The sequence below is a fragment of the Chironomus tepperi genome, unplaced genomic scaffold (assembly GCF_022539635.2).
Source record: "Chironomus tepperi strain 1889 unplaced genomic scaffold, CSIRO-AGI_Ctep_v1 contig_8, whole genome shotgun sequence".
In the NCBI taxonomy this organism is placed as follows: domain Eukaryota; kingdom Metazoa; phylum Arthropoda; class Insecta; order Diptera; family Chironomidae; genus Chironomus; species Chironomus tepperi.
Window position 1 is genome coordinate 714,732 of NW_027226130.1, and position 19,125 is coordinate 733,856.

General features: G+C 33.2%; 4 protein-coding genes across 4 annotated transcripts in view; 1 reads left to right on the plus strand and 3 right to left on the minus strand.

The window, feature by feature from the left end:
- Window positions 1-10,139, plus strand: part of LOC139100985 (uncharacterized) — a 45,081-nt gene extending 34,942 nt beyond the window's left edge. The window contains exon 3 of the mRNA XM_070653791.1: window positions 7,778-10,139. Within this exon, the coding sequence (XP_070509892.1) occupies window positions 7,778-9,736 (1,959 nt within the window). The 3' untranslated portion in view covers window positions 9,737-10,139. The remainder of the gene's footprint in view (window positions 1-7,777) is intronic.
- Window positions 10,140-10,235: 96 nt separating this feature from the next.
- Window positions 10,236-14,921, minus strand: LOC139100986 (uncharacterized). The gene is made up of 4 exons (XM_070653807.1): window positions 14,411-14,921; window positions 12,970-13,103; window positions 11,430-11,504; window positions 10,236-11,362 (listed from the first exon to the last, which is right to left on the minus strand). The coding sequence occupies exons 1-4, from the start codon at window positions 14,574-14,576 to the stop codon at window positions 10,817-10,819; spliced, it is 921 nt and encodes a 306-aa protein (XP_070509908.1). The 5' UTR covers window positions 14,577-14,921; the 3' UTR covers window positions 10,236-10,816.
- Window positions 14,922-15,969: 1,048 nt separating this feature from the next.
- On the minus strand, window positions 15,970-16,677 carry LOC139100581 (probable endochitinase). Its single transcript, XM_070653235.1, has one exon. The coding sequence runs from the start codon at window positions 16,596-16,598 to the stop codon at window positions 16,020-16,022; it is 579 nt and encodes a 192-aa protein (XP_070509336.1). The 5' UTR covers window positions 16,599-16,677; the 3' UTR covers window positions 15,970-16,019.
- Window positions 16,678-17,623: 946 nt separating this feature from the next.
- On the minus strand, window positions 17,624-18,550 carry LOC139100458 (protein obstructor-E-like). Its single transcript, XM_070653052.1, has one exon. It carries the CDS (start codon window positions 18,519-18,521, stop codon window positions 17,784-17,786), a length of 738 nt encoding a protein of 245 aa, XP_070509153.1. The 5' UTR covers window positions 18,522-18,550; the 3' UTR covers window positions 17,624-17,783.
- Between the last annotated feature and the right edge of the window lie 575 nt (window positions 18,551-19,125).

The window sequence follows — 19,125 nt, forward strand, 5'->3', positions numbered from 1 at the left end:
GTCAAGCTTAGTTTTACATGAAGTCACGTTCATCATTTAAGCTTTATTTTGATACCAAAGAAGCTCTAGATTTTTTAAAACCTTGAATGCTTAGCGGAAATGAGCAGAACAGGAATGCAACCTCATTAATTTCTCCCAAGTAGGAATCAAACTCACGCTCTTAAGACTTTACATCACCTATCTAACTCATAAGATGTATGATATTTCTTTGAATCTTGACTTAATTCCAACTTGAACTATTATTCTTATCTTTGGAGCTATCTTTCACGAAGGTACATCCAACAGAAAATCATATACATACGTGCACCACTCTGTATTCATTCTGTCTTTATACCTTCGTGCCAGATCCAGCATTACTTGCAAAATAATAAAAATTAAAATACAAAAATCACACGAAAAAGCATTAGACATAAAGGCAAGAGACACAAGCCATGAAAAAGCAATAATTTAAATAGACATGAAAAAGATATTTTCGTAATTTGATCTTAACCACTAAGAAGTGACTTTTCACATTGAGTTGTGCAGGAAACGTGACGTTAAACAGATGGTTTAGTTTTGGATTTAAAGAAGTAAGAATTCTTTGCCGCATTTACATCCACACATTAAATTCATAGATTTCTCATAACAAAAACAAAGGATTTTTGAGCAGCACAAAATTTTGCATAACAAATTGAACAGTTTTTACGGAATTAATTATGTGCATCAAAATTATGATGGATTAAGATACACAAAAAAGGTCTGAAATTATCTTACTAACAATGCTCAATTGCTGATATGGGAAGTGATTTTAATAAATGTTTTTATTTTACCCATTTCTCACATGGGTGAGAACATAAATGTCTTCATTTAATGAATTGACGCCTGTGTTTATGTAAAACAATTCAGTCACATCGTGTAAAGCAGTGTTGTTCAAACTGTAGGCCTCGATACCCCTAGGTGGTTAGTCTCAGATGGTCTCTTGAATACACCTCAGATTCTTCTTCAAATGTACTCCTATTGTGTCTCATGGAATTGAAAAATGCAGCCAGAAAGTCCAAAAAAGACAATCTGACTCAGACTGACCAATTCTCGACATTTACACTCTCACCGTTATTCAGCAAACATACCTAAAACTATACCCCTAACTCCCATGACATTGCCATTTCTAACTATTCAGATATATTCACCAAAATTCCAAACAACAATTCAGCACAAAGAAAATAGTTTAAATATCCAAATGAAAGCGAGAAAGTTTAATGATGTGATTTGTGGATATTGGCATACTTAATGTGATCATGAGGATTTGCAAACAAACATGTGTGTTTCATCGTGATGATTGTTAAAGAAAAATATTTTTAGATGAAATCAAGTTCACAAGTGGATATGCTAATACTTTATGCAAATTTTGAGCTTTTTCTTGTCTTATTTTTGGTAGTTTTTTGAAAAATAAAGAAAACATAACTGTGAGACACAATCGTACGCATGCACAAAGAAGATATATTTTGATTAAATTTAAATTTACTTCCTGCTCGACTACTTAGCTTCTTCTTTGTTAGAAAACTGACTGGTTTTGAATAAGAATTTGATATTTCTAATAAAATAAAGTGTCTGTTAAGCAATGTCATATAACGGCGTGGTGGATTGAATTTTGAATTGATTTTAATTGATTAAACGTGATATGAAGGAATTGGTCAACCAGTAAACTTGAGAATCCATGACATTGCCATTTTCTAATGCTATTCAGATATATTCACCAAATTCTTTGAGGTTATGTGGATTTATGATTTCCAAATGAATTTCGAGAAAGATTCTTTGTGATGTGATTTGTGGATATTGGCATACTTAATTATCATCAATTTGCAAACAAACTTCATTTCATCGTGATGATTGTTAAAGAAAAATATTTTTAGATGAAATCAAGTTCACAAGTGGATATGCTAATAGTCTATGCAAATTTTGAGCTTTTTCTTGTCTTATTTTTGGTAGTTTTTTGAAAAAAATAAAGAAAACATAACTGTGAGACACAATCGTACGCATGCACAAAGAAGATATATTTTGATTAAATTTAAATTTACTTCCTGCTCGACTACTTTACTTCTTCTTTGTTAGAAAAACTGACTGGTTTTGAATAAGAATTTGATATTTCTAATAAAATAAAGCATAAGTGTCATACATAAGCAATGTCATATGCGGCGTCGTGGATTGAATTTTGTAGTCATTTTAATTGATTAAACGTGATATGGAGGAATTGGTCAATAAACTTGAGAACAGCATGTTATGTGAATTTATGATTTTGATGAATTTCTAATAGCTTCTTTGTTAGGTACTTGGATAGATTATGAATGTCTCTAAATTACTCTTTAAGAATGTCTCTAAACTTTCCCTGAGATAAGTCAACTGTATGCTTATTCAAATAGCACAATTTGGTTGATCGATCCAAAATCCCTCAATCCCAAGAGTTTCCTCGATCTGCAGACACCATGTCAGAGTCTCACCAACCTAGTAGCGAATTAAGGATCGATCAATCGACTTGTGTAACATGGATTAGTTGAAACCTTCAACTTTGTGGATTTTGCTATGAATTTCACACCCCGGCAAGTACATGGTGTGAAAATGGCCGAAAATCGGAACCGAAGTAGATTTGGCTCAATGTTATCAACCGGAATTTCAACGTCATTCTAGCCAGAAGTTGCAATTCAACGCAGTGTGCCTTCCTGTTAACTATTCATATGGCCGAATGACCGCAGTCTATTCAACTCGGTCTTCTAAACAAATCAACTTCCAAAAATCCCATCATCAATCCAATAAAATTGCCAATATCTTTCAAAATCATTTCTATAAACAAATCAACACAATAATATCATGATTTATCGTATTGTATCAAAACTCTAATAAGAAGTAACAAGCCAAATTTGGACACAATCTATTTTGTTGAATCAAAATAACCAATAATTCACATCTTAATAAATTGCAATAAATCATAATCCATTTAATGGACATGAACCTCAAGTCTATTTATGTCTAATCAATACAAACTGATTAATGGATTTGCAATTTAAGGAATAAAGAGGTTTTTGATTCTTTGTATCTGGGACTTAATGTGGGTAATTTATAATTAGATAGTTGATCTTTGTCAGTGTAATGTGGTGAGCATTGTGAGGAATCATATCGACAGTGATCTTTAGAATGATTGAGAGATCTGGGATTCGTACCCACGTACTCAGAAATGAATGAGTCAGACATCCGGTCTGTTGCCTAACCACTCGACCACAATGGTCTTAATCTCGAACTGCCAGATTCGCCTATGTATAGCTTGTATACCCTGACTCTACAATCAACTTAGGAATATCTATGGTCAGCTATGCTTATTTACATTCTTTGCTAAAAGTCCAAATCAATTGTGATTCATAGCTTCTCTGAAGCTGTTTCTATTGCTAGCTCCAGAATTAGCCATAATATTGTGGAAATTGAAGTCATGAATCTCAAACATTCCGTCTATTTCTGCCATTTTTCGCACAATAGACTTTTGAGCAACTTCTCAGACTCATTCAACAGGTGATCAGAGGTCCTTTCCTTTTTAATTCAAAAACATCCAAAACTTATGCAATATTGATGAGACAATTCACACAATTTTCAGTCATATTTCAACAATGACTTTATTCATTCATCTCTATCGACACATGTGTGTCTCATTGGTACTTCAATTCATCGTGATCATCTTTTTATGAAGTGTAATAATATGTAGAAAATTACAGCAGTAGCATTATCTTATGCAATGTCGAACGCAAGATGAATTTTTAACAATGAAATGAAAGTAAAGTCTATGAGCTCATCGCAATTATTATTATACAGCAACAGAAGAGAGTGCAGGAAGAATTTCAACTGATTATTAAGAAGACTTCATGTCTTTGAATTCTTGTTGTGCATCGAGACATAAGAAAATGAAAAGTGAAAGCATTGAAAAAGTTGAAAGTCACAAAAGGACATGTGTGCGGTTTAACATTGAACCTCAATAAAGCATCTTTTTTTATTACTAAAGAAGCAGTTAAGCTGGAATTTTCAAGAGAAGATATCTCAGGTCAACAATTTCACTTTCATATTGGAAATGATGATACTGATTTAATTTATGGTATGGCTTGTACGTGCCAAAAGAAAGATTTTTTGCATTTTTTACGATATTTTGATGGTTTTATGGAATATTTTTAAGATGTGTTTATTGTTAATACAATGTTTTGTATTATAGGCTTATAGCTGTGTTGTTATTGATGTTTCTTAACTTTTAAATATTCTAATAATTAAATTAAAGTATTTTTTGTAAATTTTGTAAATTAAAGAATCAAAACAAACAAAAAGGGTTTGCAACTATGTCAATGAAATTTCAAAATTAAAATAACCGTTACAATTTTCTAAATATAAATGGAGATTTTTAACTCATTTTCACATAAATTTATGGCAGAGCTCGAATTTGACCTGAATTTAGAATGGAGTTGAGTCGACAAAACACGACTTTTCCATACCAAACTCAATTTAACTTCCAGTTCTGATTTATTTACTACTTTTGCTGACCGTATCAATTGTGCGAAACCCTGATTTATAGTCAATTGGCAAAAGAATCGAAACAAGCACCTAAAATAGCAAAATTCATTCATAAACTCTTCCCAAAACCAACCACAGATCATTTCCTTTCCTCATAACTAATAAATCACATAAATAATAAATATTATTGCTAAACCACGACCGAAAACCGATCTTAAGTATGATAAATAGAGTAAAAAGTAGAAGAAGATGACTTCAACTTACCACATACGACCACATCAAACTGTTTAACATTTCTCCAAATCAATCAATTTGTGATGCGTGAATAGCGGCAATAGAAATTTACATTCATTAAGTTAATGCTGCGAAAAGAAATTTTCTGACTTAAGACATAAAGTGTTAAACATTTGGATATTACACGCATGTTTGGATGTTTAATATTCAAAAATGAATTTTCACTACAAATGGCCTGTTAGTTAAGATACATTTTTAAATGAAATTTTAAAAACAAGGAGCTCAAAAGCAGCAAATTCGAGAAATTTCTCATTAATTTATTATGAACGTGAAAAAAATCTACAATTTTTAATTCATGGTTTTCCCATGATTGCCGTCAACCAGAAAGAGAAGACTTTGTTTACTACATTGTCTCTGGTATGTAACTACTCATTGAGTTATGTCGCCGCTTTTATGATGTTACAAGTTCCTGAATTTCTTTGAACTTAAGATTTCAAGTAGGAAAATTCAGGTTTTTTAATTGAATTTAGAAGCGCAGCTGTTTAAAATTTAACGCCATAATTCAATTTGACCAATATACAAATTCAAAAATATAACGGATTCAAATTCAAAATTTAAATTTTAAAATTCAACATACTTGAACACCCTTCAAGACGCAATTTTAACCAACATACTTCAGGATGCGATAACAATAAAAATTGCAACCATTGTAATTTTACAGGCAAACAAACTCAAAAATTTAACGAATTTTCAAAATTCAAATTCAAAACTCAACATAGTTTCACACCCTTCAGCCCTTCATTTCCCTTTCAAAAGTAATCAAATCTCAACAAATCCTTGAAAGTCTTCTCAATTATCTTAATTAAATCAACTCAATACTCGATTCCGCTACAAAAATCATTCAAAATGAATCACACGACATATTATTTATTACAAAAACACGCTGAAAGAAGCAAAAAAGTAGTTATTACACCAAAAAAAAAAGAAGATGTATGTACAAATAAAGTAAAGAAAAAAAACTTTCTCTCACAACGCAATTTGCTAATAGTTTCCGACTAAAGATGTCTCGGCACTTGCAGTAATGTTGTGTTTTTTAACATCGTTTTCATAAGTGAGACGAAATTGTGAAAAAAACAAGAAATAATAATAAAATGCAGAAGAGACGATGTTATGGAGTTCATCATGTAATAGTAATTAATCGGAAACTGAGTAAAAGCTTAAGCAAGCAATGATTGCAGCATTGATATCCAATGCAAATGATTTTATTGCGTGCTACAAAGGTATTGTGAACAATTGTGGAAACAAATCGTTCAGTGTAATAACACGGATTGGAAATGAATTGATTGTAGTTCTATTTAATGATTTTTAACAATTTCATTCACGGACTAAACAATGGAAATATCTACACTGTACTCAATAATGATTATTACTGGCTGATGTAATAATGTTATGATGATATAGTCGATATACATAGGAATAAATAATATTATGCGTAACTGACTTTATCGGATTAGCCGCAATCACAATAATCAGACTCAGTAGCGAAAAAACACAAGAAATTTTCTTCTCTCTTTTGTGACTTATTGTTTCATTAACTTTGATCATCTTTGGCGGTATGATTATTATTAACGTGTTATGTTCACGTCCGCAGATAATAAATATATATGCAATTCAATCAACAAGCTTAAGAAAGCATCGACAATCAAATATTTTCACGAAAAAGTCATTATTATCAACAATGATATATTTCATGCGAGTAAAACTATGTGGAAAATGGAACATATTGTTTGAAAACCATAATCAGATTGTTCATTCTATGTTATTTAAAGCTCGTTAGTAAAAATCAGGTAAATTGGTGATGAAAAGTTGCGAAAATGATTTTGTTGCTTGGATTGGAGTTAATTATTTTAGTATTGATTGGGTTAACTATGTTGTTAGCTTGATACATTTTAGTTTTTTGGATTTAATGCAAAATATTCGGATTTTTGAGCCAAAAATTTTGCATCATTTGAAGCACAAATTTCCAATTTTTTAAATTCAAAAACTTTGGAAATTTGTATTTTGAAGCAAAAATTTTGCTTCATTTGAAAAATTAATTCGCATCTTTTAGAGCAAATTATTCGCATCATTTGAAGCAAGTTATTCCCATCAATTGAAGCAAATAATTTGCATCTTTTCAAATTTGCATCATTTTACAAACATTAACTTGAATCACTCAAAGCAAAAAATTTAGCATCTTTTTAAAATTGTCATTTGAAGCCTTTAAATTTTGCATAATTTTGAAGGCAAAAATTTCTAATCTTTTTAAAATTTGTTCATCTTAATCAAAATTTCGCATCATTTGAAAATTCATAGTTAGCATCTTTTGAAGCAAAAAATCGATAATCGACGCGAAAAAGATTGATTAAATTATTCCAAAAAACTTCAACTTCCGTCACATTTTCCCCGACAATTTTTAATCTCAATTAACTCACAATTAACACTTACACGAGTTCCTGTTCTCTTCAAATCTAATCAGCGGTGCTTCAACACTCTCATAAATGTCACAATCAATTTCAAATTTACTACTCATTTATTTGTACATTCTGATATCAGCAATTGAAAATAACTTTCCACCTAAGTAGGTGGGATTCACCTAGATTAACTGAGTCATAATTGATATCTTATCACTCAATAAAAAGCCACACAATCAAACAATAAATGTTATTTTTTCTGAGAAAACGGAAACAATAACACAAAAAAGGTATAAAAAGCTACAACATTGCCTTCCAGCCGTAGTACCCATAAACCTATTCAATCTTGTAATTGTAAGTTAATAGAGTCATTCATCATATCTAGTTAAAAGTATATCGTAAAATCTCTGTTAAAAGCTATAAAATGCTAACTATGCATGAATTAATTTACTTCGGTCATAACTTTAAATGTATTTTTTATTAAATTGCCGTGGAAAAAATTCCATTTTTAACATACTTGATCTTTATCTTTATGGAATCTCTTTTAACAAACCATTCTTCTTCTTTTTTCACAGTTAATCGGCATATGCTCAATAGCACTTCTGTCATGCACATTTGCTGCCATAACACAGTCACCGCCAACGACGATTTCTTCACATACGACCTCTGATGGAACGACAGTCACAATTAATCCAAAACTTCGAAAGGCACTGCTTGAGGCACTAAGCAATTTTGAAGGCGAGGATAGTACAGAATCGAGTGATGAAGCCACAACAATTACAAGCGAAGAGATTGAAGATGTAACAAATAATCCAGCAATTATCAAGGTTCATTCATTCTCAATCGATGGCGATAAGTCGGACGAAAATGAAATCATCAAAACAATCATCATTTCCCGCCCACGATCAACTTTGACACCACCAAAACCAGACAATGAGGATACAGTTCAAATCAATTTTGGTATTACACCGGATCCATTGACCACATTTGCTGAAAAGTCAGACAACATTGTGTCACCACGCAGCACAAATTCACAAATTGAAGCCGACAAAAAAGAGGAAAAGCCAAAGAAAAAGGCATCAGAAAAGTCAGTCACCAAACCAATCACACCACAAACAACAACAACAACACTTCCACCACCAGTCACAAATTCCGATGGTGAAAATATCGAGAAACTTGCAAAGGATGGCGTCAAGATCTTCCAAGCTCCATTGTTGGCAGCATTTACAGTTCAACAAGACATTAATGGACAACCAAACAAAATCATTTCCTTATTTAAAAATCCACAGGCTGAAGCTAAGGACAATAAGAAAATTATCAATATGGAATTCCGTGCATCACAACCAGAATTTGTTGCTCAATCAACACAAGCTCCATTGACAACTTTAAGACTTCCAAATGTATCACAAGCTCCAGTTGAACAACAAAGAATCATTTCAATTTATGAAGAGAAGCAGAGACAACTTGAGGAACAGATTAGAATCTTACAAGCTAGACAACGCGAGCAGGAAGAATTCATCAGACGTCATCAATTATTGGAACAAAGATCAAGATTCGAGGAAGATCAAAGACGTCAACAAGAAGCTCAACAACAGCAACAACAAAACTTATTCCGTCAGCAACAACAGCAACAGCAGCAGCAACAACAACAACAGCAGCAACAACAACAACAACAACTCCAACAAGCTCAATCAGTCTCACAACCTCAAACAGCCGCTCTTATCGCTCCACCATCACCAAATGCCAACTTCCAATTCGTTCCAAGCATTCCAGTCGGACATACAGTCGGAATTTCAGTTGAGCAACAACTTCCATTCAAGGGACCAATCGAATTCAATCCAGACAAGCCAGAATTCCAAAAATCTTTACTCCAACGTCAACAGCAATTCCAATTCAAGCAATTCCAAGCACAACAACAAAATTTGCAAAACAATCAAGGATTTGGACAGCAACCACAAATTCAAAAGGCTGAAATTCAAGAAGTTGGTGTGTCAAGATTACCAATTGGTTTGGAACTTCCAGTAAAGTCAGCAAGAGATTTCAATTCATTCAATCCATTCCATAATACTGGATTAGAACTTCCAAACAGACCAGCCAAGGAATTCAATCCATTCAGTCAGGTTCCAAGCTTTGAACTTCCAATCAGACAAGCTGGTGAATTCAGAACATTCAGTCAACTTCCATCAACACTCGAATTACCACAAAAGCCTTTCCAAGTCTTTAATTCAGCACCACTCAACATTCTTCCATCACTCACCGACTTGGCACCACAATCCGAAGCTCGCAATCGAGTCTTCCGTAACGATGCACTTCAGACCGGAAACTTTGGTTTCAACTCACCGAATGTGCAATTCCAACAGCAACAACTTGTTCCCGTTGACGGAACATTTGACGTTCAATTACAAAATCTTCTTGCACAATCAGGCATTAGCTCACGATCATCAGAAGACTTTAGAATAATCTCAAAGGTACTCGCACTCAATCACGGCGTACCAAACAATTTATTATTAAATAATTCAGGAAGATTCAAGTGAGAGTTGGAAGTACAATAAAAATCTGAGTCTCTAGTTTGTTTTTCTTCATCCTTGAGTCTAATTTCTAGATGATATGAAGGAAGACTTAGTCTGTCTAACACTTAGATCCCTTTTACTTCCAGTTCTGCTTCTCTATTTCCTATTTTATTTATGAAATATTTCCTGATTATTATTTTTTTTTTGTTACTTTTAATGTTATGATTACTAAAAAGAAAGATGATTATTAAGTCGCCATAAAAATGTATTGCTTATCCAGTTTATTGTTTGTTGCTTCTATGCCTTATTATTTTATTAAAATAAGACGGATGATTAATTAATTTATAAATGATAATAAATTTTTGAAGAAAAATAGGTTATGTGTCCTGAGTAGCGCAACATAGGAGTGGTGGTCATGTGGTTGTGACATTGTGGCCATGCAACAGTTGTATCCACGTGGTATGGTGCAAATTTACCAAAATCAGTGGTCACGGTGCTGTCAGGGCAACTTCATGTCTTGTCATCAATGCAGTGGCGTTGGAGTGCCCTATCCGAGCAGCATAATATGGCGAACTGTATTTTTGGATTGAAACCAACTGTCACGGTATTGTCAGAGCAACTTCACGTCTTATTGTTAAAACGACAACACACCGACGCCTTACGTCTAACAAGTATATTGTCACATGAATCACACTGAACACAACTGTCACATGGATAACTGCAACATGGACACCACATGACTCCCATTACTATGCTATGCTATTCAGGACTCTCTGATGTTTTTGTGGATAATATCGAAATTTTAAATTTGTGGATGAAGCAATAGACTTTGTGTCAACTTGTAGGAATTAGTTCTGTGTATATTATATATAGTCATAACATCCAAGAGAAGTATTACACTTAAATCACTCAAACTTCCAATCACTTAACACTCCTACCTTGTTGTCAAAATTAGATCCAGACATCCTTTATGCAAATCCCATCCACAAAATATCACAAAACCTCAAATAAAGCATCCATAAGCTTAAGCTAATGAAAATTATTTGTAAAATAAAAGAAGAATTGTTTAATAAATAAAAATGTTTAAAAATCCAGTTACTGCATTTATTGTTCTTGAATCCGACAGACAGTTGGAATGTTATAAAATCTTGTTTCAGGATCAGAAATTCGGTTGTGCTGCTTGATCTGCTCAATTGTTGTCGTCTTGTACTTTTTCCACTTTTTGTTCCTCAAATGTTCTTCGAATAATTTCTGCTGTGATGGAATCGATGAATTAAGGAACAACTTGATCCTCGGCCAGACATTTCCAATATTTTGTGCCTTTTGGAACAGCCATAGTCGTGGAATCAACAGACACTGTACAACCGTTCGTGCTATAATTATCCGATTTTCAATATTTTCACTAATTCCAAATACGGCACCAACTGAGAATGTTCCAACATCAACAAATTGATATTTTATGGTCGCATCATCACCGTCCGTTATGGACTTTAATTTGTCTGATGAAAATTTTTTTATAATTGCCATATCCAATGCATTCATACGTTTCCGTGGCGCAACTAGAGTGACTTTGCCGTTTGGCTTTTCTCTCAATTTCAGGCATTGAAGTATCATGCATTGACCAGACAGCACAAAATATGAGAAATTCGACTGAGATACAAAGATATTAGAGCTATTAAATATGATTTAGATAATTGGAAATAGATTCAGATCTTACAATGTCATTCTGAGAGAAAATGATGTCTTGTGGATCATATTGTGCTATTTTGGATATCACGCAGCATTCTCTGATCTAGATAAGTAAGTAAAGATTGAATATTTAGTGATTTTGTTCATTTTGGGTGAAGAGAAATCAATTAAGGAAGATAAGGAGGAGAAGAGGTTTTGACCACCATGCCATGTCTCTGATTCAGATGATCTTCATGCAACAAAGCGACACGAACGCAACAAATGACACAACAAAGTCACCGTAATAGACAGATTTGTAAACACTTAATGCCCATATCCATAGTTTTTCCGAACACCCTTCTGCCAAGTTCGACAGAATATTCGAGTGTCTCTGGTCTGATGTCGGATTTGAATCGATTAACCGACTTGTGCTATTTGAGACACTCAGGCCATTTGGCACATCAGGCTTAATCGATATGCCATTTTTTGCTGCACTCACAATTTTTATTTCCCACGCAAATTCATTCCAAATCCTAGATAAAAAGTTCAAACCAATACTCTTTATAAAAGTATAAAATATGCCGACTATTAATGCACAGTTGTTAATCTCTGTCAAATTACTCTTGTAACTCGCCTCAAGGCGCTCAATAATTTCTCAACTTCTTTTTGCGGTTGTAACTTCCATTTCCCAAGAAATTGAACAAGGCAGAGAAATTTAACAGTTCAGAGTTTCATTTGACTAAAAAAAGGCATCCGTAGTTTCACATATTGTCAAAGATAAATGCTAGCCTGCAGGTTTTATGATTAATTGATTGTGGTAGTAAGATAGGATGATCATGTGAGGTTTTGGAGAGGTTTAATTAAGGTGGCGAAAATTTTCAGGTAATGTTCTCAGCGGTCCTAACAATTATGGATTCTGTCCAATAATCAATTAGATTAGCAGATAGGCTAAAATGCTTACTTATTTCTAGTCCATACTCTAGATTATAATATTATTTAAACCAATTGCCAGCTTTGCAAGTCAAGTTGATTTAATGAAGATTGTTTTATCTAATCTGGATGTTTATAACCTAAAACAGTCCAATAGTATTGTTACAAATTTAGTAGCACTGTAACCGTTTATTTGGACTATAGTGCTAGAATGGAATAGATTTGAACAAGATTGCTAGGACGGACAACATCTTAGTCAGTTATTCAACTTTTGCAGAACAAAATGCACAAAATCTCTTCCAGTCAATTAGACATTGAGCATGATCATCGTAAATAGGAATCTATGAATTCAATCTTCTATAATTTTGTATGAGTAACGTCTAGTCAGCCTCTAATTCCATCAAATTCATAACTAAATGCTTTGACAAAAAATTGAAATGACTAAATATACCGCAATACCCCGTCTTAAACAGCACCAAATATGACAAGGTATTTTTTTTTCAATTTTTTCATGTTTTACTGTTTTTTTACATAAAATGCCAATCTCATTATATTCGTCAATCGCTCACGCAATCTTATGAAAATTAATTTAAATTCACCACTTCACACAATAAATTAAAATTTGAAGAAAAATTCGCAATTAAATTTAAATATCATACCTTTTCGGTCGTGTAATTATTGAAATACTCGAATCGTCCAAGTGCCTTTGTAATATTTTCATGTTTGGCCTCCAGTGTTGGTCTTAATATTTTATCAAAATCCTCCTTGTACAACAGCAGCAGCTCACAGTCGGCTATGGAATAAAATAATTTATAGAAACTGAAAGCAAGCAAGTCTGACTTTATTTTTCGACGGTTTTCAAGCTAATGAAAAACTGAAAATCACAAAAAAATATATAAAATAGGTAGAACAAGGCAAAACAAATTAAAGGATATAATGATTGAAAGAAGTATGCCATCACGCGAAAAACAATAAGCCTAACATGTATCTCCCCTCTTGCTGTGTACACCCAAAAGTCTAGTTGAGGCATGGAAAAAAGCTATAATTCAGTGCATCGATTGAAAAAATTTGCATAATCGACAATTATAGGAGAGGAAAACTACAATGTAGATTCCAATACAAATTTTCGTACGTGTATTGATTGACAAGCCACGAGGATTGTTAAAAGTAGGGAATGTTGAGTAAGAAACAGCCCATAATTCACCCTCTAATCGATATTTTCAATACATTCAATAAGGTAATAAGTTTTAACGCACATTTATTGATGATGATGAATTGGAATTTTTGTTCTGATTTGTTGGCTGGATGTTTATGTTTACGGAATTGTATTTAGGTTGATTAGAAATACTATTCGCTATAAAAAACTGCTGAATCTAGTAGAATTTAAGATGATAGCTTTGCAACAGCATCAAATAAGTCATTAAAAGATGTTTATTGTTTGAAGATTGAAAACAGATTAAATAAACACAAGGGGACTAACAGCTGAAAAAGGGGAAATCAACTAATTGTAATTGCTTAGATAATTCAAATATGAACTGACCGTTGATCAAATATTGATATATTCTTAACACAAATCAATAGATTATTCAAGAACAGACAAGGAACACGCTCCGAAAAATGAGCATACTTTCTTACTTTGCGTACAGATTAATTGTGATCCATGGCTTTCTTCAGATTCCACTTGAAGTAGGCTTCCGCTTGCTACTAAAAATTAAGACTGCTCTACTATATTGATTGAGTTTAGTCAGAAGTACGCTCATTTAGCCGAGTATGCTCTTTGTCTGTTAGGGCTTAGCCATTGAATCCCAAAGAACTAAACCTATCGGCCTACCTTCCATCCTATTTTGCCAATATGTCATGTTACTTGACAAAATTCCTCAAAAAATCACATGCACATAAATCCCTAAAAAATGCTTTCATAACTTGGTTTTCAATAAAAATTCATCAATTCCTAGCCGTAAAATTTCATACCATTTAAAGCATGTAAATATGATAGCAAGTAAAAGCAACAATCATCATCGAACCATAAATCACGAAACATGTCAGTTATCATTTTTTATTACTCACATGCAAAAAACATTAAATACTATAACTACTTACTTTCTGCCGTACACGATGCATATCGTTTCTCATTGTAGATTAAGCCTATTTCACCAAAGGATTCGCCACATCCGAGCAGGTTAACTGGCATGTCAATGGTCTCATTGTCTGATTTGATGAATGTTAAACGTGTAACGACAACTTCGCCGGATATTATAAAACTCATTGACTCCGATACTTGACCTTCTAAGTATAATTTCTTTCCTTTTGGATAGAAATAAAATTCTACGACATTTGCGAGTTTCTTTCGAATTATCTATAAGTGTTATTGAAGTTGTCATTAATTTGGAAGTATGTAATTGTTGGATATTGAGTAGTATTAAGGCTTAATTAATGAAATTTGAAGAGAAAAATCCTTTTAAAAATGAATATTTCATATAATTTGAAGATAGTCCCGAGCGACACAGTGCGACAAACCACATAGTCGTTAGTACGGCTAGAATACAGTAGCCATGCGATCATGCTGTGCTGTTTGGGAATCCTAATTGTCAAAAAACCGTTATAGTGCGTCGTTAAGACGGTTAAGCTTCTCTGCAATTTGTTAAGTGCCAATTCACTCGGGCTAGCTCCTAAATGATCCTTGAAAACACAAAACTATCCAACGACTTACCGGCATAAATATTTGAAAACAAGGAATTTTGTCAAATAGTTTCTTAACGATGTCCACTTCCTCCTCAGTTCTATTGTTTATTGGCGTCTTCAAAATGCTCTTTTCAAGCAAAGTAATTCCGACCTTCTTATTCGTCCGATTTAAGATTATCGCAACATTTTTCTTCACATCCTCGCCAATTTTCTCGTCGAGTTCTGATAGCCATTTCTTGTTGAAGAAAGCTTTGCGGACGGCTGTTTTGAACTTAAATTTTGCCTCTCGCTTACGTTTGATAATTTGTTCTTTTGTTAGGAAAACCATGATTGATTTTGTGTAATTTTTATTGGTAAGAGTAATAAATATTATTAATACAATTTTAATGTTTACTATGATCAATTTAGTGATAGAAAAGTAGTAAAAATAAATGTATAATCTTGTGCATCGCGAAGCATACATTGAGCAACAATGCACCGAACATACAATGTGCATGCTCATATAGTAACCTGATGACATCACGTTCAACGTTCAACAAGCTGCATTTGATCCCAGTTAAGACATATTTCCTACAATAGTTACTAATGTATTGACTAATCGTCGTGATATCACGCTACCATGAGGGTATGCTGATTGTATGTTAGGGGTAGTGTAAATAAAGCTTTTTTTCAAGCTTCTTTTATTAATTAAAGGTTGTATCTAAATGATAAGAACAACTAATGGGTGGTTCATAAATGGTGAAAATTGAAAACTAAGATATAAAGTTAAAGCGTTTTAAATTGGAGTCAATCTCCAGTAACGACGCATTTTTGGAGTTTTGGAGTCCGGATTCTCAAAGTCCTTCCAATTCTGCCTCTAATACAAAAATAGAGCTCTCAAATACCATCAGAGCAATTTTTCACAATTTGACATACTTTATAAACGATCCCTTATTGATTAAAAATGTTGATAAACTTCCAGGAAATCACAATTAACACTAGTAACTGATAAGTATAAAAATATAAGCCTTTATTTTATATTATTTTTTTAAGAACATTGTATGATATTAGCACACAAGGCAACGTCTGCTGGCTGACACACTCTTGTAATGACATCAAACAGAATATCATCTGAACATGTTCTTGGATGTTGAATTCCACGAATACATTCAAAGTATCGATCACATTCAGTTCTATGTGGAATGTTTCCATATCCAGATGGTGGACATACAAACCTAATAACATTTCCATCACCACCAGTTCGTGTTGTGGATATTCCTTGAGTCGTCGAATAAGATATTGTAGTTGTTGGTGACTCTTGAGTAATGGTCGATTCCGTTGGTGTTGTAGTAATTGGTTCATTTGTGGTTGTTGATTCTAAATTCCATGATTCAACACATTTAACAGTATATGGATCAAAGACTAGTTCAGCTTCATCACATCCAAAAAGTGTTCCTCGTCCTTGTACACATCCGATAAATAAATTTTGATTACTTGGATGTGGTATGGCATTGAACAATAATCCATCACATAGTTCATCAAAATTTAAATCACCCATTTGATTGGATAGCTCATTAGGTGGCACAAGTAAGGCCAATACTGATAAGAATATGAAGCTTTTGTTCATTTTTATTGTTGTTTTCACTTTAAAGTTTAATAAAAGACTGAATGAATTATTGAATAAAATGCCTTTATACGCACACAATTGGACCATAATCTTATCAATTTCTTTTCATATCCTGTAATTTACCATTCTATTTGTATTGCGAATTATTATCAAGAGATTAGTGAGTGCTGCTTCCCAAAACATTGCAATGAACTGATAAGTTTATGACGAATCATTTTAAAATAAAAAAAAAATTATTTGTTGGTCATGGTTATGAGAAACAGAGTTGGGAATCTAGATGTGGAGGTAAAGAGACTCAAATAGTTGAAATTCAATTCTGATCGTCTTCAAATTATTTTGGTTTGGTATTGATCTACTGTGAATCGCAGGACGTTAATAAAGTGGTTGAACAGTTTTCTGTTACTGGCTAAAACGGCTACAACGACTTAGTTTAGCTTAGGGTATGTATTGAAATTGAGGGTAAAACCACAGCTGCTTGATGAAATAGTGCCAATTCCTTGAGTGATGCTTTGTTAAACTGCTAATACGTCAAAAGGATCAATCCTTCCTTCATATTTTATGCGGTTGTCGTTGTTGGTTTCGCGGATCTATACATGAAGTTCTTTATGGCTTTGACACAGAATGTATTTACTTTGCTGCATTAATAACTATTTTACGGCACAGGCATTTTGAGCAAGTGCAAACTAAGCAAGCTGTCCTGAAAGGTACAGCATGTTCGCTAGGATACCGCTCCTTTGGTGTATTAAGAGTAAGACGCGATGTTGGCCTGACGGTTCCGTCGCATTTTAACTCTCGGATACATGTTGGCATGGACCTCACAAATCACTTTTACAAGGACATACCTCAAAAAGCATATCATTGGCTATTTCTCAAATTTTCCATGCTCGGAAGATTATTACGCATCGGAAATTCCAACAAAAGCTTATCAACTTAAAAATTTTGAATCTAGAGGATTCGAAAACAGAAGACACAACTTGCTACGATAGATAAATGCGCACATTGATTAAAGTTTTTGTTCATATCTATTATTAGTTTTCATTCACTGCCAACCCAACTATAACTTTATTTTGGTGGAAACTTCCCAAGCTTAAATTTAATTCGTACAAATTACAAAGGATTATGATAGGTATAAAAATAAAGCTTTTAAATTCGATTCAGACAGTTATTCGACATCGTAACATATTATTATGCACTACATACTGCGTGTTTTGCACAAATTGAACTAACTGGATCACCACACTTCATAGTATTTACATCAAAAATCTCTCCATGAGGACATGACCTTAAGAATCTAATTCCATTGATACATTCAAAGTATCTTTGACAATTTTGTAAATGCGGAAGATATCCTTGACCAACTACAGGACATCTATGCCAGTCAGCACAATTGTGTACTCTCTCAGTTGTTGATGGTGGATTTATTGAGTCACCAGAATTACAACTCGGTACATTTTCTGGAATGTCGCACCATTCTTGTTCTGGATTCCATAAAAGTCCATCGACACATTCTCTTTCTATTTTACTTCCATTTGAGCATACAAAGTATTTCCTACAGTCACTGAGATCAGGTAAAAAGACAGGATTATTTATATCGTCAACTTCTGGACATCTAGCTGGCGAATTCGGTGGTCCATCAATTTTATTATCACACTGATTGTTATGTCCATGAGTACATGCAAAAGCATGCCGGTCAAATGTCGTATCGAATGGACATCGTTCTACTCTTGGATATCCATTTTGACAAATTATAAAATATGAACAATCAGGTTCGTACGGCAGAAGACCAAATTGTATATTTTCACAAATGTTTGTTTGTTTTAAACTTTGTGTCATTTGATGCAATGAAAGTGATTTAATAGATGAGAAGTAGGTAGTAAGAAGAAATCCACCGATAATAAAGAAGTTTTGTTTAATTTGATCCATTTTTTTGGAGGTCTGTCCGCTTTAACAGTTTTGTTTGAACTGCACAGAATATTTTGTGAATTTTATTTATAATGTCATTTTTATCAATCATGTCATCATGATAAGGGATGATAAGATTAAAATGATAGATAAAATCTAAGTTAATCCTCTAATGCATGCAAGCTTCTTTAACGAGGAATTTTCCTGAATTTCAGGCCATTATTATGAGCTGTATCCAATTACTGTTAAGAAGATTGCGAATATCAATGATAAATATTTTATTTTTGTTTCTGAATCAAGTTACGTTTTGCTGATAATGACATTCAATAATACCACGAGATATTTTAGTATACAAACAGTAAACAAATTCAATGAAATTTTATGACTTGATTCATAGTAACTTTTTCTTTACGTATTTTCTTGGTTATTTCACCATCAACGCATTTAATGCAGTTTTATCCTAGTTCTGATTCATCTAAGTAGTCTTGAAATATTTATTTTAATACTTACCTGTTCACTTTTGATTTCCAGAAAAAAATTGTGAGTTAAAATGACTCAGTGGCTTGTGTTCCAATTAATTCCATCGACGCAGCACTCACAGGTCGTTGAGAATCAGCATACAATA